The sequence below is a fragment of the Typopeltis vanoorti genome, chromosome 3 (assembly GCF_054136105.1).
Source record: "Typopeltis vanoorti isolate ZY-2024b chromosome 3, IOZ_Tvanoo_1.0, whole genome shotgun sequence".
NCBI lineage: Eukaryota > Metazoa > Arthropoda > Arachnida > Uropygi > Thelyphonidae > Typopeltis > Typopeltis vanoorti.
This window is the reverse complement of record NC_143551.1, coordinates 152,042,722-152,066,845: the sequence shown is the minus strand read 5'-3', so window position 1 is coordinate 152,066,845 and position 24,124 is coordinate 152,042,722. Positions and strand designations below refer to the sequence as shown.

The 24,124-nt window shown below is 36.4% G+C and overlaps 1 protein-coding gene across 7 annotated transcripts in view; it reads left to right on the top strand.

Annotated features, from left to right (window-relative positions):
* The window catches only part of LOC150108661 (DNA-binding protein SMUBP-2-like), a 240,629-nt gene that overhangs the window by 90,850 nt on the left and 125,655 nt on the right, over positions 1–24,124 (top strand). For all 7 annotated transcript variants that reach the window (XM_090390909.1, XM_090390907.1, XM_090390911.1 and 4 more), the window contains 3 exons: positions 3,415–3,636; positions 3,741–3,838; positions 19,558–19,740. In XM_090390909.1, coding sequence (XP_090247035.1) covers positions 3,415–3,636; positions 3,741–3,838; positions 19,558–19,740 — 503 coding nt within the window. The remainder of the gene's footprint in view (positions 1–3,414; positions 3,637–3,740; positions 3,839–19,557; positions 19,741–24,124) is intronic.

Genomic DNA, 24,124 nt, shown 5'->3' with positions numbered 1-24,124 from the left:
GTATTTTAGTCTACAGTTCACATCTGAGAGCTGCTCAACTTTTATTCGCTTTAAAACTTTCTTGCATGTTATTCTTTTCAATATGAAATTCAATTTTATCCTGCTCAAGACTAAATAGTGATAACTTCCAATTTCTAATTCTCTGTACACTCTGGTGTCCTGTACCAGGGAGAAAACATCACTATCAACAATAACATAGTCAATAAGACTTTTATTATTCCTTGCTTCTTCTCTCCATGTGAATTTGTACACATTTTTATGTTGGAACATGTTGTTAGTCATAACCAGTCCATGTCCTGAGCAGAAATCCAACAGGTATTTGCTATTGTTATTAGCTTTGCTCTTTTCTCCAAATTTTCCCAAAATATTTTTGTATGTCTGACAATCATTTCCTACTCTGCTATTTAGATCCCCAACAAGGACCAACTTTTCCTTTTCATTGTGTCAGTTGCTTTTACTAAAGCATCAAAAACTTCCTCCACTTCTACGTTAGTAGAAAACCTTCTGTGTGACCATAGGCACAAATAAGTTTCATTGTTCAATTCCCCATTCTGATATTAGCCCACATCACTCTACTTGAGACTGCCTGCCATTCAAGAAGATTAGCCTCTTATTTTGTGTTGAATACTATGGCTACTACTTCTTTTCCTTGATTGTCATTTCCTGAGTATAACATTTTGTATTTATTGCTCAGAAAGATCTCACCAGTTTTTTTTTTTTGTTGTTTCAGTCACCCCTATTATGTCGATCTGGTACTTATCTAATTTCTCAGCTAGCTCCATTTCTTTGCCATTCAGGCTTCTTATGTTGATAGAACCGATCTTTAACTCTGGTGATGTTGAGTTGGTGTGTGTGCTTTCAGATTTGTTGTAATAATTTAATGAAATTGCACAAATATTTTGTACTGAACTTAACAATCATCAGTTGTCATAAGGATCTAACAGATATGATTCTGTGCGTTATAACCACTGGATAATAACAGTATCTCATAAAGCAATCCTACATTATTGCATTGTCACCCCCAGACTTCATAATTGGGACAGCATATTCAGTTAAAAAGCATCCTCCATACCAGACTCATTCACCAGACATTGTGTAATAACTCATTACTGTACTGAATCGGTTTCTGTTGCTTCATGATCTGGGTTCTGTGTATCTTGGTTTGTGCCACTTAACAATGTATATCCATTGCTTCTAGTGATTTATAGGCTGCAGCTCTTTTCTTATTGTAGAAATACTTGTGGAATTTCTTGGGTTACCATGTTTGCAAACACAGATTCTTTAGTGTCCAATGGTGACATGCAGTAACCATGCACATACACTTGAAAGAGCATGTGTGGAATAATTAAAAAGAAAAAAAGTATTTGCAGGGCTTTTTTTTTTGTTTTCTTAACTATGGGCTTCAGCATATTGCCAAATCTGAACTTAAGGCTGTTCATTTTCTATATTTACATGTAAAGGCATTTTCTCACAATGAACCAAAACATTGTTTCTCCTCTGAAATACTGTTAACTCATTCTATATTCCCATTGTTCACTGTATGATACTGAAATGACTTTCATATAAACCCCTGATCTTCTTTACTGACCTAATTATTTGCATATTCATTTTGCTAAACAGGAAAATTGTTATTATTGATGATGCATCAATAATAATTTCACCCAACAAACAAGTATATTTAGTAGTCACATCCATTTTCCTGTAGGAAAATTTGCATGGTGGGTTAGTATATGTTAGTCATCAGTCATCTGAAAAGTACCGTCTTTGTTCATTTCAACATCACTCTTAATTGTCCTATTCCTTTTGGTATTTTTATCTTACCTTTTATCTTATATTTTCATCTTTGTTTTATCAGTATAACATTCTACCATCTAGTTGTTCATTTCTTTATTTGTCATTCCACGTTACTTTTATTAAAAAAAGAGATGTTTTTATTCCTTCACTTAATTAACTGTCAGAAGAATTGAATAGGGATAATATGGCCAATTCTCACTCTAGCAGACACTAGATAATGAACTTTGGTCACTATATGAGGTCTGCTATTAAATAATGAGACTTGTTGCAAAAATGTGGTTTATTATTACAATTGTATAACTTAATTGTTATCCCCTTCAACACTCTCCTCTATCTATACACCGTTGCATATGAATTTTCCATTTTTGGAAGCAGTGCTGCAAGTCATCAGGTGTTATCTGCTTGAAAATGAAAATTACACCTGATGAAAATAGAAAATTTTCTAAAGTAGAAAATAGCACTGCTATTTTCTACTTTATCATCCACTGACTGAAAATGGGTGCCCTTCGATGTCAATTTCAACCTTGGAAAAGGTAAAAGTCGCATGTAGCTAAGTCCGGCAAGTAAGGGGGATGGTCCAGCACTGGGATCTTCTTATCAGCCAGTTACTGCTTTACAGACAGTGCACTGTGGACTGGAGAATTCCTTTGGAGAATCCAAGCATTGTTCTTCCACAAATCAGGTCTCTTCTTCCTCACTCATTCTCTCAGCTTGGCCAGAACCTCAAGGTAATAATGTTGGTTAACTGTCTGACTCTCTCTGGTACCCATTCAAGCATTACCACACCATTGAAATAAATAAAAAAAAAAATATCAGCGTTGCTTTCAGTTTTGACTTGCTCATTCTTGCTTTTTTTCATTGTTGGTGATGTGGGAGTTTTCCAGCGCATCGATTGTCTCTTTGTTTCTGGATCGTACTGAAAAATCCACATCTCAACACATGTGATGAACTTCTTCACAGAAGTTCATCTGTGAAGAAGAACATTCAGTTAACACCTGATGCAAGAGTCATCAGGTGTTAACTGAAGCAGATAACACCTGATGACTTGCAGCACTGCTTCCAACAATGGAAAATTTATATGCAACAGTGTATAGATAGAGGAGGGGAGTATATTGAAGAGGATAACAATTAAGTTGTACAATTGTAATAATAAACCTTATTTTTGCAACCAGTCTCATAATCTTAATAGTCCACTTCGTATAATCAATCTTAATGCAGTAAACTTTTAGAGACCAAAGGAGTAATTTGTTATTATGACGGTCTGCTGTAGTGAATATTATTTATGAAGAACTTTAGTTGGGTCTGTTTGGTGAATGAATGTTATAGCAAAAGTTGAATTTTGCTATAACAGTGTGCTATAGCAAAATTGCTATATTTATTAGCTCATTTTAAATCAGAATAATGTCACTTGCGAATTATAGATAGTACTTAGAACTTTCCATAAATCTAAAATTTTTACCATTTTTTAATTTTACTTTTTAAAAAATGTCACAATTGAAATATGGAAATCCAAGTGATTTTTTGCTGCCATGTACACAGCAGGAAAATTACATTACATCATCATAAGTTTTTGTGGCTAGGATTATGCTATTTTAATAAAGTGTCTTTTGAACATTTTAGTTAAGAGCAAGGAAATCCAGAGACCGAGAAGAACGCAAGCAACTTTGGAAAGAAATCAAATTGCTATGTTCAGAACTGCGAGAAAGAGAGAAGACAATGGGACTTATTTTGAAGAAAGCCGATGTTATTTTGTCTACACTTACCACTGCCTCAGATGAAGGGCCTTTGAAGCATCTACCTGTTGATCATTTTGATTTAGTTATTATTGATGAATGTTCTCAGGTTTGTAAATTAATCAAGTGAAGTAAAGTTTTATCAGTCTAATTAATATACAATGTTATTGTTTACTGACTGTTTCTGTTTTTTTTTTATTATTTATTTTTAAGGCTCTGGAAGCTGCATGTTGGATTCCTCTTCTCTTAGCACCAAGATGCATTTTGGGTGGGGATCATCATCAGCTTCCACCAACAATTATCTCTGATAAGTAAGTAAAAGCAAAAGGCATATTAAAAATTAAAGTTCAATGACTTTTATTCATATCAGTACATCATGGGATTCCAGTGTTTCATATTGTTTAAATCTGATTAAATATATCCCTCTCTTCACCCCCCCCCCCTTTCATTTAGGGTTTTTAATAATTATATCAGAAAGCATGCAGAAAGGAATGACACACACACACACACACACACACACAGTCAGTGGTATTGTTGATAAACTAGTCAAGTCGAAAAGCCATCTTTTTTTTTCAGGTAGTGCAAAGGCGAGAAGCATACTGATTTTAAAATTTCTTTCCCAGCAGCATACTTGTTATGTAAGAATAGATAGATGCATTATATTTCTTTTTACTGTTAGAAAAACAGCAGCTTCCCTCACTTGTTAATGATATTAATGTCACTAAGCACTCATAGAAATTACAAAAGAATGGATTTTAAAAAAAAAATCCATGCAATTCTTTTTATTTTATTATTTATTGACAAGAAGCACTACTGAATAATACACTGCATCTGGGATCTCAAAACTTAGATGGCAGTTAACATGTACAAAGTAAAAGTAATCCATAATCAGTGCAAACCGTTTTTTATAAGTACAGCATGACTTTGTTTCCCATCATTATGTGAAATAATCTTAACAGTTTTTTATACTGTGTTAGACCTTTTGTAAGAATGCCAAGCCTGAAAGTTATTGTTCTCTCTCTCTCTCTCTCTCTCTCACACACACACACACACACACACACACACACACACACACACACACACACACACACACACACACACACACACACACACACACACACACACACACACACCAGGAATGTGCCTGACCTAAAATTTTTTGTGTTTTATTATTATTCACACTAGACCTTATAGAGTCAAAAGACTCATCGCAGGAGGCAAACATTGTTACACACAAAGCCCATCAAACTGTGTTTTAAACCCATTTAGCGTATTTGCATTAACCACAATGTCAAGCAATGCATTCCACGCACCAAATACTCTCCTTGAAAAGAACCTGCTCCTTATGTCCCCACTTAAACTCTCCTTATACAGCTTTGAGGTATGTCCTTTTCTTCTACCCTCTTTTCCCATTCTACAAAAAATTTCTTTCATATTAACCTGGTAACAATCCTTTATCAACTTTATCAAATATTTCAATCACATCCCCTCTCTTTCTCCTATTCGCAAGGCTTTGCAAATTGCATTTCCTCAATCTGTTCTCATACCGCACATCCTAAAGGCCTGTTACAACTTTAGTCAGTCTTCTCTAGACCTTTTCCAATATATATTCATCACCATGAAAATCAGGGAACCAAATCTGTGCACAATAATCCATACGAGGCCTGACCAAGGCATTATACAATGGAACCAGAGCCTCTTTATTTCTACAAGTTACGGTTCTCTGCATAATTGCCAAAATCTGATGTAATGTCCTCACAACTTTTGCAGTGTGACCTCTGAACATCAGATCCTTGTCCACCACCACTCCAAGGTTTCTTATCTGTTCAACTTCCTCTCCCCATCAATTTTCCCATTGTTGCCTACCAAATTTCAGAACCTTACACTTAGAAACATTGAATTAACAGTTCAATACTTTTGCCCACTCATACACTCTATTCAAGCCCTCCTGTAAGGCCACAACATCTGCTTGATTCGCATCTTTCTCTCCCCCCCCCCCCAGTTTTGCATTACCTTATTTTTCTTGGATGCATCAATCCAAAGATTGTTTGGTTGCAACAGTATGCCATAGCATTCTGTTGTGTTATATATCCTGTGTCATTAATATTCTGTGTTGTCCTATCCTGTGTCATTAATATTCTGTGTTGTCCTATCCTGTGTTATTAATATCATTAATAGACAAATTAAATAACAATAGTCCCAAAACTGACCCCTGTGGCACATCACTAGTGACTTTCCATTTTTGAGATTGGAGTTTCTTAACGCGGAGATTTCATGAAGAGAAATGTGTGATGGCACAATTAATTTGTTTTACTATGAAGAAATCGAAGCAGCAACATTGAACAAAAGGAAAAATGTTTTTGTACTTAAGTTCATGTACCCTTTTTTTTAATGTCACCAAGGATAGTCCAGAAAAATATAATTAGGATAACTGTCTAAGATTATTCCAAAAGGAAGAAAACTTTCATTTTTATATTTTTTATGACTAATAAAGGAATTATCTACCTATATAAAAAGTCCGGAATCTGTCCGTGTACATTGCCTGTTGAAACTGATGTTTCAGAAACATTTCCCTTCAATCATGTTTGAATACAGTTTAAAACTTTTGGATGTAAAATGCCTATATTAAAATTTATCAGTATTTATTACAAAACTTTCATTTTTATATTTTTTATGACTAATAAAGGAATTATCTACCTATATAAAAAGTCCGGAATCTGTCCGTGTACATTGCCTGTTGAAACTGATGTTTCAGAAACATTTCCCTTCAATCATATTTGAATACAGTTTAAAACTTTTGGATGTAAAATGCCTATATTAAAATTTATCAGTATTTATTACAAAGATAAATGCTGCCATGCACGTGTTAAAGCAATACTTATAAGTTGAGACATAAAAATTCCATTAAGATGAGTTGAAAATTAAAATAGCTGTGATTTAATTACTCATATTTCTCAAATTGTTTTGCTAGAAAAAAAGAAACAAAAGTACTTGTTAGTTAATATACAGTGCATTGCTTACAGCTCCATAGTTGATGTGGAATCAGAACATCTTCTACAGTGAGATATTTATTTTAATTTCCTGTAAATAAGATAGACGGTGCCCATATTGGACCTCCCTAGTTTTAACGTGTTACTACTATGTATGGACCATGGTGTTGAAATTGTACAAATGAGAAGGAACACTCACCACGTGTTTGTAAAAATAAAATCAGTATGCTTCCACGTGTGCACCTTTAGTAGCATGCACAATGTCAAGTTGATAGTCTGTCTCTGACCAGGTTCTCTGAAGCATGTCAGGGATGATGGAGGACACAGCAGCAGAATTGTGATGTTTCAGGGTTTTCAGAATTGTGATGTTTCTAGACTGCTAGGCTGTCCACTTTAGTTGCATGGACTGTGTCCTTCACATATTCCCAAAAGAAAAAAATCAAGTGGGGCACTAATGATCCAGCAATTGTGGTGGCCAGGGAATCGGTCCTCCACATCTGATCCACTGCTGAGGGAAGACCCTATCAACAGTTCTTGTTGATAAGCTTATACGTTGGTAACACATGACTAATTAAATTATTTCAGGAAATTACAATGTATAATAAATATTAATTAAAAGAAAACTTGAATGAATACTTACTGAATTTCAGCAATGTTACATTGCCATCTTTATGGGAACATAAAACTATGAAAAGTGCACGCAGGCACTAACAACAAGCAAATGAGGAAATTGGTTAAAGTGGAAATCGATTAAATGAGGAGTTATTTGATGATTTCTAAATAACTTAGGGAATTGAAACAACGTAGATCCGAATATAAATTAAATTATATTTTAATAGATATTTCCGATATTTCGGCAATGTCACATTGCCATTTTCTAAAGGAACTTACAAAAAGGCAGGTGCACACAGGCAATAACAATACAGTAACTGAGAATGAAGATTTGAAGCTATTGTTCTCCTAGAAGTCCTGATGGTGCCCTCTGGCGGGCTAAGTAGGCGTTTTTCTAGACACACTAGTCACCCGCCAGCCTGATGGAACTTTGGTTTTCTCAGTTTACAGAAAACCCACCCATACAGGCAGATACATCCACCAACAATCCCACCCACCCCCCTCACAACAATATGGAGTGGTAAAAACACTATATAACAGGGCTAAACTAATCTGTTCTAATGACATAGCCCTTAACACTGAACTAAATCACATCCTCAACACTTTCTCAGCCAATGGTTACCCCCCCCCCAAAAAAAAAATCAAAAAAATATTAAAACCTACAAACCACAGCCCCCCTCCTCCCCCCCTCCACAAAAAAGATTACTCTAAATCCATCACCATTCCCTACATCCGAGGCACTTCAGAAAAAATTACCAAAATTCTAAAAAAACATGATCTCACCTCCTGTTACAGGCCTTACAGAAAATTGGCATCCCTTATCCGCTCTACCAAAGACCAACCACTTCCCCTAGACCTACCTGGTGTATACCAGGTCCCTTGCAGTTGTAAACTGTCGTACTTGGCCATTGGGCTGAAGGTCTGCTGATATATGCCTCCCAAATTTGGGGCAGTCACATACAACCAAATTTGTTGAGGTTTGGAGAGTTTCTTAGGGCAGAGGCTGATTCCATAAATAATCTTTCGAATTTATATTTGCTCCGGTGTATTATTGTTGCTTTCTTCCACCGTATTCTGTGGCGAGTATCCAGAGCATGGTCTGCAAGACCAGAATGGCTATACTTGTAAAACCGGATGTAGTCCTTGTGTTCAGAAATTCTGATATTCGCTGTCCTGCCTGTTTGGCCAAAGTACGACAGTTTACAACTGCAAGGGACCTGGTATACACCAGGTAGGTCTAGGGGAAGTGGTTGGTCTTTGGTAGAGCGGATAAGGGATGGGATGCCAATTTTCTGTAAGGCCTGTAACAGGAGGTGAGATCATGTTTTTTTAGAATTTTGGTAATTTTTTCTGAGGTGCCTCGGATGTAGGGAATGGTGATGGATTTAGAGTAATCTTTTTTGTGGAGGTGGGGAGGAGGGGGGCTGTGGTTTGTAGGTTTTAATATTTTTTGGATTTTTTTGGGGGGGGGTAGCCATTGGCTGAGAAAGTGTTGAGGATGTGATTTAGTTCAGTGTTAAGGGCTATGTCGTTAGAACAGATTAGTTTAGCCCTGTTGTATAGTGTTTTTACCACTCCATATTGTTGTGAGGGGGGGTGGTGGGATTGTTGGTGGATGTATCTGCCTGTATGGGTGGGTTTTCTGTAAACTGAGAAAACCAAAGTTCCATCAGGCTGGCGGGTGACTAGTGTGTCTAGAAAAACGCCTACTTAGCCCGCCAGAGGGCACCATCAGGACTTCTAGGAGAATGATAGCTTCAAATCTTCATTCTCAGTTACTGTATTGTTATTGCCTGTGTGCACCTGCCTTTTTGTAAGTTCCTTTAGAAAATAGCAATGTGACATTGCCGAAATATCGGAAATATCTATTAAAATATAATTTAATTTATATTTGGATCTACGTTGTTTCAATTCCCTAAGTTATTTAGAAAAAAAAAAAAAAAAATTTAACGATTAAATGAGGAAATTGATTAAAGTTTTCTTTTAATTAATATTTAGTCATCATCAAATTCCTGACATGTACCCTCAAGGGGTGTACAGGATATGATAGTACTACATGAAAAAAATTACATCATTACTAACTTCCTATCTACAATTTTCCTTCAAATCAGTCTGTTATTTATCAAGACTCCAATATTATCATTATCAGATCTTATATTTCTATCATCTAAGGCACATTGTACTGTATCAATCCACCTATATCTTGGTCTTCCTCTGGGTCGTTTTCCTGCCAACCTGGCAGAGAACGCTTGTTTTGCTAATCTTCCCTTGCCCATTCTGTTTAAGATCATACCACCTGAGATTAGCTCTGCTAACGCATTCCTGGATGCTGACAGTGTCAAGTTCTTTCCTAATATCCTTGTTTTTAATATGATATTGCCATTGATGCCATCTGTTCACACCACTAATTTTTTTCAGGACTCTCTTATCTGCGGTCTCTAGTCTTTGGTCAAGTGTTTTACTTCTGGACCATCTCTCAGATCCATAAGTTAAAACTGGTTTGAACACTGTCTTGTATACTGCTAATTTAGTGTTCCGACTAATTTCTCTCTTATTCCTTATGAATTTATTCAATTGACTTCCTATCATACCATCTTTGTTGATTATGTTGTGTATTTCCATATTTAATTTACCATCTTCACTAAAATATCGTGCCTAAGTAGCAGAAATGTTTTACTTGTTCCACAGGTTCTCCATTCACAATACAGTTGACATTTTCAACAATTCTACCTATTTTCATTGTCTTTGTCTTTTTATTGCTGACCTTCATACCATATCTATTACAACAGTTATTCAATTTAGTCAGGGAATTTTGCAAACTTGTAGCGGGTTTATTTAGAAATGTAACATCATCCGCATAAAGCAAAGAGCTGACATTAACAACTCCAATTCTGATATCATGTTTAATACCACTTTCCTTCATAATGTGATCCATATAGATATTGAATAACAGAGGAGATAATGTACATCCTTGTCTCACACCAGATTTAATATTAAACCATCTTCCTGTACTTCCTTCAATTCTATCTGTATTTGAGTTGCAAGTCAGCAGTTACCATTATATTATTAAATTATTATTATTATTATTATTATTAAACAAGACCTCATGGAGTCAAAGACTCATCTAGGAGGTCCTTTTATCTTACACACACATCTCATCATACCGTGTTTTAAACACATTCAAACTACTTGCAGACACCATGCTCTCAGGCAAGGCATTCCAATCACTCACAACTCTGCACGAAAAAAACCTGCCTCTCACTCCCTTACTCACACCCTCCTTATACAGTTTCCAGGGATGACCTCTGGTTCTCCCCTGATCTCCCACTATTCTCTGTAGAACTTCTCCACCATTGATCCTATAACAACCCCTTACCAACTTGTAGGTCTCTATCATATCTCCCCTCTTCCTTCTCTCCACGAGACTCTGCAAATTACATCTTTTCAATCTTTCCTCATACTCAACATTCCAGAGGTCAGAAACTACCTTAGTCAGTCGCCTTTGGACCCTTTCCAACATCTCTTCATCCTTCTGAAAACCCGGTGACCAAATCTGGGCACAATAGTCCAAGTGTGGCCTAATCAAAGCCTTATACATTGGAACAAGTATCTCCCTACTTCTACATGTCAGTGTCCTCCGCATCATTCCCAGAAGTCTTTGTGTTGTCTTCACAATTTTGGCGATGTGTCCCCTAAATTTTAGATCCTTATCCACTATCACCCCCAGATCTCTTATTTCCTCTACTTCCAACAATATATTCTCACCAAGCATAAATTCTGCATCCCATCTTTGTTTTCCAAATTTTAAAACTTTACATTTTGCAACATTGAACTCACATCCCCATTTGCTTGCCCAATCACTCAATTTATTCAAGTCTTCTTGCAAGGCCACAACATCTTCACTACTCTTTATGGTTCGTCCCAACTTTGCATCATCTGCAAACAACTGAATATCTCCATCCAAATCTTCACCAATATCATTAATATATAAGTTAAATAGTAATGGCCCTAAAACAGACCCCTGAGGCACTCCACTAGTGACTTTCCTTTTCCTGGATATTGCACCCCCATACACAACTTGTTGATACCTATCAGATAGCCAGTCTCCAATCCAATGCACTAATCTAATATCCAACCCCATCTGCTCTAGTTTGACTGTCAACTTATCATGAGGTACTCTATCAAAAGCCTTTGCGAAATCCAAGTATATTACTGTGTATCCTTCTCCTCTGTCCAAGGAAGCAGTCACTTTATTGTAATAAGTAAGTAGATTACTAAAACATGACCTCCCTTTAGCAAATCCATGCTGTCCATCAAAGATTATACCATTGTTGTCAACCCAACTCTGGATCCTAGTTCTCACAAGCTTCTCCAACAACTTAACCACAACACCTGACACACAGATAGGCCTATAGTTTGATGCTTGAGTTCGATCACCTCCTTTATGAAGTGGCACAATCTTGCCCTCCTTCCACTCTTTAGGAACTTGACCAAGTGCAAGACTCGTATTAAAAAAATATGTCAAGGCAGGTGTCAACTCTCTTGCACACTTCTTCAGAATATGTGGTGATATATTATCAAGTCCCACAGCCTTATTTACATCTAGTTTACACAACTCCCCAAACACCTCTTGCTCACTTACAGTCAGTCTCTCCTCCCCATCATCAACTGCTCTTAATCTCTCCATGAAGTCACATTCACAAGATTGAAAGATCTTTATGAATTGCTCATTAAGTATCTCCACAACACATTCTGCAACAGCTGTCTTTATACCATTTCCTCCAATCAATGTCATCCTTCCATAATCATTCTTTCTTTTGCTGGCTACATATCGAAAGAACTCCCTAGGATTCTTTTTGGCTTCATTAGCTAACTGCTGTTCATACCTCTCTTTAGCTACTCTCACCAACCAAGTCACCCTCCTTGCCTGGTCTTTGTAGACCTCATGAAATTGGTTACTTCCACTTCTCTTATGCTGTCTCCACAATGCCTTTTTTTTCTGTATTGCATGCTTAATCTCTTTATTCATCCATCTCACACCTACCTTATTTAACCTTCTCACCCGTGGTATACATTTAGACATTGCATCTACTAAATAGTTTTTGAAAATCCCCCAAGCTGCATTGATCTCTTTTCCAGCTAACTCCTCATTCCGTGCTACATCTGCAAGCTGTCTCCTGAGCTCTTCATAATCACCCCCCTTATAGTTCCACATATACCCTTTTTTCACAGGTGTCCTTGCACTGCTGGCAACCACCCAGGTAATCACCTCATGGTCACTTTCACCAATTGGTGGATGATTTGACACCTCATTTATAATTACATCCTCCGATGAGATGACCAAATCCAAGACCCTTAATCCTCGTGTGCCCTCTGTTACATACTGTCTGAGGTAGTTATCCCTCAAAAACTCAAGAAACTCATTTTCTTTACTTCCAGTCGCTATCTCTTCAATCCAGTCTATATTGCCATAATTAAAATCACCCTTTTCTTATTTGCTTGGCTTATTTGACTATACATTTCACTATCACCACCATCCACATTACCAGGTCTATAACAACATCCCACCAAGTATTTGATTCTATTCACCTCTATCTCACACCATACTGCCTCAAAACCACTGGCCCTATTTCCCTCTTGCATCTCTACCTTGTATGGACATAACTCTTTCTCTATCATCAATAGCACTCCCCCTCCCTTTTTATCCCTTCTATCCTCACGAAACACATCATACCTTTCCATCTCTATTCCTGTCAGGATGTCGTCCTCATCTAACCATGTCTCACTTATTCCAACAATCTCTGGGTACACAGACACAATTAGTGCAACCATTTCATCCGCCTTGTTTCTTATGCTTCTAGCATTGGTATACAAACACAACAACTCATTTCTGGATCTACAGCTAGTTCCACTGATACCATTCACTCGATGTGCTCTCTCCATGCTGGACTGGGGCCATTTCTCTTTCTGCTTCTTCATTTTAGAACCCTTTGCAACAACATCTGTTTCCTCTTGATCCCTGGTCATCCCATTACTTTCCTGCCTACACATGCTCTCACCTCCTCTTGGAGCATCCAAATTTCTCACGCTGTGTATCCCTGTCCACCCTGGGCCTCCCCGTTTCCCTGCTCCTCTTGCACACCCATTCTCTCATTTTCTATACTCATACCACTCACCTCTCCATTCATTTCCACTTCTTCAATCTCTCCTGTCTTACTCTCCTGCTCTTCCACATCACTCCCCTCTCGATCTGATTCATTTTCTCTATTCACTTCTCTACCTTCCAGCAGCAGTCTCTCCAAGTGACTCACACCATAACCACTCAAATGCAGTCCATCGCTCCCATACAGCTCACTTCGTCCCTCAAACTCATTCCACACATTAACAAACTGTACACCCATCTCCTCACACATTTCAGCCAGAATACCATTCATAATCCTTGCTCTCCGCCTCATTTCACCACAATCATACCTAGGCAACACACTGACCACCCTTCCTGTCACACTATTCTCTTTTATCTTTCCAAGCAGTCTCTTGACATTCATTTTGACATGCTCTTTGTTCTCTCTCAAATCATTTGTACCAATTAATACAATTAACTCTTTTGCTCGCTCCCGCCTCATATCCAATGCCTCAATCACTCTACTTATTTTACCGCCTGGAAAACATACCTTGTGCATTTTATCCTCTAGCACACCTTTAATAATGGAGTCGCCATACAACGCCACTCGCTCATCTTTCGTTAACTCTTTCATGCCATCATGATTTATTTTAATAGTTTTGACCTGAATTCTCTTAATTTCATTCTGCATCCATTTCATTTCTTGCCTCATCCAATCTAATTCACTTTCCGAACCTCGCGACACATTCTCTCTATCATTAAATCTTTCTAACTTTCTAACTCTCGACCCCCTCTTCTCACATTCCCTCTCATTCATCCTTCTTTGTTTCCATACTTTCGGTCCAACATACGTCCAACTTTCACTATCATTCTCACTTTCACTCTCATTTATCTTTCTTTGTTTCCGTACTTTCGGACTAACATGCGTCCAACTTTCGCTATCATTCTTCTCACTTTTACTGTCATTCATCTTTCTTTGTTTCAGTACTTTCGGTCCAACATGCGTCGAACTTTCGCCATCATTTATTCTTTCGATTTTTTTTACTTGCGATTTCTGCATTACGCAAGTTCTACTTTCATTCGTTCTCTCAATTTCGTTTCTTTCTACCTCACTTTCATCCCTTTTAACATCCGTTACGGTTGTCAAATCGCTCTTTTTCTTTTTTCCTGATTTTTTAACATTTTTTCGCTTCTCTTGCTCACCATCCATTTCTTTCAAACGTGCAATCGCGACACAATCAGTACTAGCACTTTCTGTCATCAATTTCATATTCACATTCATTAGTTCTTCGTTCAGGTCACACTTCGCACACACCCTTCTTCCATCCGCACTAAACATCCACAAATCATTTATGTAGTCGAAGGAATACATATAACAGACCTCACACTTAACGAAACGACTGAAATCTACATTCAAATCATGGAATGACAATGCCGCCGCCATTTTTTTTTTTTTTTTCTCTCTGCCGGTTACTAGGTCTAATAATAACGATTTCGTAATTTAGTTTAGACAAGAAAAAAAAACCCACACTAATAATACCGGTAGCGTACAACGTTTACTGCCACTCTTACTCAAACAATTACGCATATATGCTTAATTATTCCTAGTAAAAACTTATCTGAATCAGGAGCTCTTCAAAACACGTCCGCAGTACTTGGCCCACTAGTACTGCGTTACCATTATATTCCATATAACATACTACAGTTATATGGTGCCATTGGCATCATATAACTGTAGTATGTTGAATAGCTTCTCTCTTGGCACCTTGTCATATGCCTTTTCCAGATTCACAAAACTTAAATACAGATCTTTGTTATATTCCCATGCTTTCTCGACTATTTGTCGTAAAGTGAAGATCTGATCCTGACAGCCTCTATTTGGTCTGAATCCAGATTGTTCTTCATAAACGTTTCTTCCACAATTCTTCTCAACCATTTCTCAAGTATACTGGCATAAATCTTGCCCGGAACACTCAGTAGGGAAATACCTCTGTAATTCTCACATTAAGTTTTATTTCCCTTTTTATATCAGGAATTCGTCTGGAAGACTTTTATACCACCATACTTCAGCATTTCTGGTCGAATAAGATCTACTCCTGCTGCCTCTCCACATTTCAAGCCTTTGATGTCTTTTTCTACTTCAAGTATGGATATGTATTCCTGACTGTATGCCTGTTGAGTGTTTTTTACCAAGGTGCTATCACTGCTTGTTTCATTTAGCAATTTTTCGAAGTAATTACTCCATACTTAAAGCATATCTTTTTTTCCAGTTTTCATGTCACCTTTATCATCTCTAACTCCTTTTTCAGCACTCTTTCCTCCATTTCTAAGCTTCTTCAACAACCTCCAGAATATCTTGATATTTATTTTCTATATTCTTGCCAAAGTCCTCCCATGACTTTTGTTTAGCTAGTTTTACACAGTGTTTAGCTTTCTTACATTTGTCTCTGTATTCTCTAAGAGCAAAAGCTGACTTATTTGCCAGGAACTTTCGATATGCTTTCTTCATTTTCTACACTGCCTCTTTAACTTCCTGTGTCCACCATGGAGTTCTGATTTTTCTATCCTTGCAAAAAACCTCACCAACTGCCTCTCTGGCTGAATTAATCAGGATTTTCCTCAAGGCTTGCCACTGAATCTCCAAGGTTTGGTTCCTGTTCTCAAACTCTTTCATTTTTTCTTCAATAATCTTTGTGTATTTTAGTCTACAGTTCACATCTGAGAGCTGCTCAACTTTTATTTGCTTTAAGACTTTCTTACATGTCATTCTTTTCAAAATGAAATTCAATTTATCCTGCTGAAGACTAAATAGTAATTGCTTTCAATTTCAAATCCTCTGTGCACTCTAGTGTCCTGCACCAGGGAGAAAACACCACTATCAACAATAACATAGTCAATGAGACTTTTATTATTCCTTGCCTCTTCTCTCCATGTGAATTAGTGCACATTTTTATGTTGAACATGGTGTTAGTAATGACCAATCCATGTCCTGAGCAGAAATCCAACAGGTACTTGCCATTATTATTAGCTTTGCTCTTTTCTCCAAATTTTCCCAAAATATTTTTGTATGTCTGACAATCATTTCCTACTCTGCTATTTAGATCTCCAACAAGGACCAACTTTTCCTTTTTCATTGTGTCAGTTGCTTTTTCTAAAGCATCAAAAACTTCCTCCATTACTACATTAGTAGAAAATCTTCTACTAACTATTAGTAGAAAACTATTAGCCCACATCACTCTACTTGAGACTGCCTGCCATTCAATATATATATATATATATATATATATATATATATATATGTTGTCTGTATTCCTCGAAATGGATAAATATCGTGCGATTATAACATTCTTTGTAAAAGAAGGTTTAACGGCAAAAGAAATTAATTCGAAGTTCATAAAAGTTTATGGGCATCCCTCTCCTTCATTTTCAACAATTAAGAAATGGGCTGCTGAGTTTAAATTTGGTCTTACCATCCTTGAAGATGTTACACGTGAAGGACATCCAAAAAAGTGTGTAATAACACCAGAAATTATTGATCAAATGCACGATATCATATTGGATGACTGGCGAGTCAAAGTGCTTGAGATTGTTGAGACTATAGGCAATTCAAAAGAACACGTTGGATATATTTTGCACAAAGAATTGCAAATGAAAAAGCTTTGCGCAAGAAGGGTGCCTCATTTGCTCACAGCAGATCAAAAACGCACTAGCATGAAAATCCCTGAACAGTGTTTGGAGTGTTTTAACAAGAATAAAACTGATTTGGTGCGTCGATTTATTACTATGGATGAGACTTGGATTCACCATTACACACCAGAATCCAAACAGCAGTCAAAACAGTGGACAGGAGCCAGTTGTTCAGCACCAAAGAAGACAAAGTCGGTTCCATCAACTGGAAAGGTCATGGCATCAGTGTTTTGGGATGCTAAAGGCATTTTGTTTTTTAATTATCTTGAAAACGGTAAAACAATAACTGGGGAATATTATTCTGATTTTTAACCGGACTAGATTAAAAAATTCTTGAGAAAAGACTTGGTTTGCAGAAGAAAAAAAATCATCTTTCAGGACAATGCACCTGCCCACAAAGGTGTTTTGGCAATGGGAAAGTTAAGGGATCTGCACTATGAATAGTTGGAAAATCCACCCTATTCCCCAGATTTGGCTCCTTCTGACTTCTAACTCTTCCCAAAACTAAAACTCTTCCTTGCTGGTCAGCAGTTTTCTTCGAATCAAGTGGTGATTGCAGCAGCAGTAGAGGGGTATTTTGCAGATCTTACTGAGAACCATTACAGGGATGGGTTAATGGTGCCGGAGCATCGGTGGAATAAATGCATTAGTCTTGAGGGAAATTATGTTGAAAAATAAAAATAATTTTGAAATTATAAATTTGTTTTTTCATTGTTAGGCCGAGAACTTTTCAGACCACCTATGAATCGTTATAACATTTTCATGGCATACATTATTAGAGTCATATTCATAATACAGTGTTGGAAACATTGTTACATTTTTAAAAAAATCACTTACCTGTGATGATAAGCTGATTCACAGTTTCTCTAATTATGAGAGAGAGAGGGGCATAATTGGAGAAACTGTATGGTGATGTACGGTACTCTTTGAAAACAAACTTATAAAACAGTAAGAAAACTAACACATTATTAATTTTATATTAAATATCACTCACCTTAAGAATCATTCACCTAAGGATAGACTATCCACTACCATACAGACTTTGCACACGATGTTTTACATTGATGAATACTTAGGCAGTGATGATGATGACACAAAATTGTGTCATATAGTTCTTGCTGTACAGTTATTAGATTTTCACACAAAGACTCCCCCAGAAAAATACACAAAAGATAAGTATATTAACTGTATGACATGATGATTATTTGCTATTCATTAAGTGGAAGTGCATCATCATAAAGGTCTTCATCTTTGTCTGTGCATTGAGTAGGCTAAGGAGGAGGAAGAGAAGGGGCTGGTCTTGTTTTTTTAGCAGTGGCAGGCACGCTTGGTGTAGCTTTAAGGAAATGTATCATAATTTCTGTCTGACTTTTTTGCTTTTTCATTTCTCTAAAAATGTTTCTATAAATATATCACATAATATTGCACTAAACACAATGAAAAATACACACGAACCATGAGAGATCTTTTTTTACTGTGATATGCAATTTTCTGGAGAGACAAACTTCCCACGTGAAGATGATTACCATCACATGGTATTTTAAGCAGATTTAGGCTTTTTTCATTTCTCTAAATGTGTTTCTATAAACGTATCACATAATATTGCACTAAACACAATGAAAAATACACAAGAACCATGAGAGATAATTTTTTACTGTGATATGCAATTTACTGGAGAGACAAACTTCCAAGTGAAGATGATTACCATCACATGTTATTTTAGGCAGATGCTCGCAACATTTGAGCTCACCTCAATAGCAACAGGAAGTGGTTACTAAAATTATTAGTAGTATAGTATTACTACGGTTAATTTATTCAATTATGATTTAATACTGAATCTTAACATTTGTTTACATTTCTCTCGACTGCAAAGTGCCATGTATGGTCTGTCAGTTTTTGTAAGTTTTGATAAATTTTAACTTTTTATAATAGATTTGTGTATATTTTGTGGTAGTAAATGATAAAATAGACTAGTATCTACATGTATTTTATGCATTCATGACATTCCTAACTTTTTCTTAATTTTTTCGATATCTGTAGGCTACACTGTTTGTCTGCGAGTTTTTTCAAATTGTCACAAATCTCAAAAAAAAAAAAAAAAAAATCAGCATATAAGTGGACCTGCACAGTTCAGTCCCTTGTTGTTCAAGGGTTAACTGTATAGCACGTGTGTGTGTGTGTGAAGATTGATTTACTCAGTTGTTATATATTTTTATAAAAAATTTCTTTTGGAATAGATCTAGGAGATAAAACAAAATTTAGGCCTTTACTGAGGATACTTTTCTCTGCATTGCATTGGGATGTTTAGTGCAGTATTATGTGCTATGTTTATAGAAACATTTTTAGAGAAATGAAAAAGCAAAAAAAAAAAAAGTCAGACAGAAATTATGATATATTTCCATAAAGTTACACCAAGTGTGTCTGCCACTGTTGAAAAAACAAGACCAATTCGAAACCCTTAAACAAATACAAAGTAATTTGACTTCTTTGAAACCACACCTCCATCCACAAAGTTGTGATTATAATATTTCCGATGCAGAAAAAAGTATCCTCAGTAAAGGCCTAGATCTATTCCAAAAGAATTTTTTTATAAATATACACTTTTTTTTTTCCCTCATAGAGCAGCATCAGAAGGTCTTGCAGTAACATTAATGGAACGGCTTTTGCTTCTTCATGGTAACAAAATGCTGAAGATGCTTAGTGTTCAATATCGAATGAATGAGGACATTATGAGATGGCCATCAGAACAGCTTTATGATAAAATGCTTGTAGCCCATGAATCCGTAGCAAGTCATCTTTTAAAGTAAATATGATTTCATTATGTTTTATTGCAGTTATTACTTTTTTATCCTTTTGTAAGCTTATGTTAAAATATTTCCACAGCAACACCATAATTTCTCTATAGAACCTTCATAGCTCACTCGGTATATATGAAGCCCTTTGGTTGGAAAGACCTAGGTTCGATTCCTATCCATGACATGAGGAACCTTTATCTGATGAGGAAACGCGCCTTTATCTTTTTCGACTAAAGGTGAGTTAACTAGTCTCATATGGAGGTAGGGGCTTTTTTCACCCGGAAACTCAGGTTTTTTGTCCCTCAGAATAGGCAAACTGGCCCTGTGAACACACACACACACGTGGATTTACAGTCATAAAATACATACTTAATCCCTCATTAGGAGGGCTCATCCTGCCCTAAGTGATGGGAGAAGAAAGGGGTAACTCCCACATGAAATAATTAAATAAATATTTCTATTCCATTTGTTAAAATCTATGTTTTATTGTTAAATCTATGATATTTATACTATTATTGTAATTATTTAAATCTTATTAATTCTTGTTCGGCTGAGCCTTTGTAAAATCCTATGTTTTCTCATTTGAAAGTTATCTTCTTAACTTTTACTATATTTCCGACTTATTATCAGTTACGTTACCTCTATCTTGTGGCTGCAAATAGTAAGGCTCACGTGTGCAAGACGTCAAGAACAAAGAAAGTGTCTCGGGTGGGAACCAATCTCTTTGTCTGATTTACTGGTGTTTATTCTAAATTAAATTTTGGAAAATTTGTTTGTTAGCCAGCTGCACCACCAAAATTCTAGAATAGAGCACCCAGTATGACACACAGCTCCTTCTTTTCCAACTTATGTCTTTACCAAATTAAATATATTTCTTACTCTGCAGTCGTGGCAATATCTACATCAAACCACACAGGTTCGATTTTATGAATAGTGCATTGGACTTAGAGATCAGGCAAGTTATTTTGACAAGAAAACAATTTCTTCATCACTAAGCAACAAATACACAGATGACAAATTAATTTGACTTAAATCGAATATGTGTGCTATATCTAACAACTCAATATAAGTTATATGTTCATTTCCCACAATCATCTGAATCTTAGCAGGACTACTTGTCTAGAATTTTTACCCCCCTTTTCTTAACTTTACATATAATCAGGTTGTCAACATAAAATTTCAAGTTTAAGGAATGACTACAACAAAATTTACAAGTAGATTCACTATACAATTCAGCTAGGCTTTCTCTTACATAGAGTAAATCAATTAAATTGTTAGCTCAAGGGCTAAAGTCCTGCAACTCTAATTTTTAAAACAATTCCATTAATTCAAACCACCGTCACAATCTAAGTTTCTTTCTGACTAAATAATGGAAAGTTCTTACTTTTCATGAAGTCTGGTCCTCTATAGCTGATTATCTCTTCTTGTTCCTGTTAGACCTCGTCACTGTACCTGAACATCCTTTTTGAAATTTGCAAGACTTCTTTCTTGTTATCGGCAGACAGTTTAATTCCTTGGAAGTTCAGCATCTGGTTCCTCCTAATACGACGTGCCTTAGTTGCATCATTCTTCTGGCCTTTGCTTCGTTAATACAGGTCTCTGAATAGGATAACGATTCATCACCCACGATTCTAGTGAAGCTCAGCTGCCATTAACAAACATCGTACTTTCTTCTAAACTCCTCGGCTTACTCGGTGACCTTGATACCATCATGAGTCCGAACTCTCTCGTCAGAACTCCACATGACTTCCTGCCCATGAACAGAAACTGCTCTGGAACGTACTCGGACTCCCAGGAACAGACTAAACCAAGCAAGTTCCGTCTTGACACAGAAAACTCCAATTTATATGGTTCCGATGACCTTCATTTTTCTTCCGTCGTAGTCCCCTGGGTACCCTGATATTCTGCACCCGTCATCCTCCTTGATCGGTGCATTTAGACAGGAAACCCCCATGTAATGTTGACCTTCGTGTTTGCAGTGGCCTCAGGTCATGACTTAATCCTTTAATCTGTCTGGAATTTTAGTTGACTAGAGGTATACTTAGACACAATTTACCTTATATGTAATTTCCTTTGTTCTTACACAAAACTTTTGGCATTACAATATTCAACAATTTCAAAAAAAAACATTATTTCCATTTCAATTAACACCTAGTTTTTCTATTAATACACAAGTATTTTAGTGGGACTTAGCATACTTGTAAAATCTGCATAAAAGTTATTTTATTACAAATAACTCCCTTTATTCAAGATTTTACACATTCCAATATCAAATATTACAACCACAGAATTTTATTTCTGAGATGCTTAAATTGTGCATAGCTGAATAGCATCACTTTGGCTTCACTTTGGCTCTGATCACACTTTCCATCCTTCCGAGTATATATTTCACCAGATTTTGATAAAAATCAGGTATTTTGGATATTCTTCTTCATCACAAACACCAGTCCATGTACTGATGTTGGGCTTTCTTATATCTGACATCAGCATATTCTAATGGTAGTAGAACTACTGCAATGGGACTGAGACTGTGTAGGCCAATCAGGTTTTACCCATATCATTTACTTGCGGTATGACATGGTTCATTGTTCTGTTGAAATAGACATTGGATGGGGGGAAGAGTCTGTTTTATCCAGTAGTGATATATACATATCTGGCAGTGTTCATCTTTCTGGACACTTCAACCAGTAATCCAATGATCTAATGCTGAGGATTGCATTAGCAATGGTCTAACACAGATAATCTATTGACTCATCAAAATACCAAGTAATCCTCACCATCCCTAATGCCCTGATCTCCCCCCCCCCTTTCTAAGTACACTGTAAATATCAGATCTCTACTTGGTAACTTGCGCCATAACCACATCCAGATTTCACTTATGGAATGTTCTAATCCTGGTGGCCTTTAGCATTACAAAATTGCTAAATATGATGATCTCACCTTACCCACTTTCATCTACATGATTGACATCTTGGTTTGGGTTTGAGCAGTCAGTGTATTTAGTGCTTGTGTAAAATTGGTGATCTTTATCTGTTTTATTGTGTTTTTTCCCTTAGAAAAATTAGTGTTTTATAGTATATTAGTATAGATTTTTGTGTTTTTGGATATTCAGTGTTTTTATAACATATTTTTATTGAGATAATGCAATATTAAATATATTTTTAAATGATGCCAAAAAACGCACAAGAAATAGAATGCTAACAAGAACAGTGAAGTCAAGAATAGGAAGGCTTGCCTTGCTAAACAGGATATTAAAAATTAGTTAACCTCCCAAGTCGCAAAGTTAAAGCAGATTATTAGACAGACAATGTGGGAATTACAGACATTTGAGTGGCATTTAAAAGAGCATAGGGAGGATAAGAAAATTAAACAGCAAAATGAGAAACAACAGAGCATGAAATCAAGTAAGTTAGTGTGTAAAGAAAATCAGGTTAACATTGATTGTAAAAAGAAGGTATCATTTGGTATGGCTGTTCTATCATAAAAGATGCCATTAATGAGCAGGCTATAACTTTAATTTTTTCTGGAGCAAAAATTAAAAATATAGCACATGCAATCGAAAAACTGAAAAGCAAAGCAAAAGATATCTTAATTCTGGTAGGTACAAATAAATTAACTAGCAATAAATTCAATATAAGAGAGAATATGAAAGAGTGATCTTTAATATGGTTGTGCCTTATAATACATCTGCTGCATCAGATGTCACGCAAAATAATCAAAGCTATGTTCAGGGCTTAGGCAGAGTGTCCTGTTTGAGAAGTATATTATAGTCTCCAACAAAAGTCACTGATATTGTGAATGAGGAACACAGAAGGTATAGGATTAATCTTAGAATGGAATTTTACATAGGCACATAGAATGTTTGGGATCTACAGATGGGTACTCTTGAAATTGTCTGTAATGAGATGGATAGGTATAAAATTGACATCCTGGGAATTACAGAGACCACATGGAATGGAGAAGGTCACTTCAAAAGACAGGATGGTAAACTTATTGTTTACTCAGGAGGTGACTCAAAACATCATGGGGGTAGATGTGATACTGAAGACAGCTCAGGCAAGAAGCCTTCTTGGTTATATATAACCCCTGTTAATCATAGGATACTTTCTTTTAGACTTAAGGCTCAGCCTACCAATGTATCAGTCGTGATAGTTTATGCACCCCACATATAGGCCTGATGAAGAGAGTGAGGAATTCTATGAAAACTTGCAGACTGTTTTGAACTGCCTACTAAGGAGAGACATACGTGACATCATAGAGGACTTAAATGCTAAAGTGGGAAAGAATATGAGAGTTAGGCCAGAGTGTAGCATGTTTGGTCTGGATGAACATAACACCCGTGGTGAAAGACTATTGGAATTTACCCATGCTAGCAGATTAGTTATTACCAAT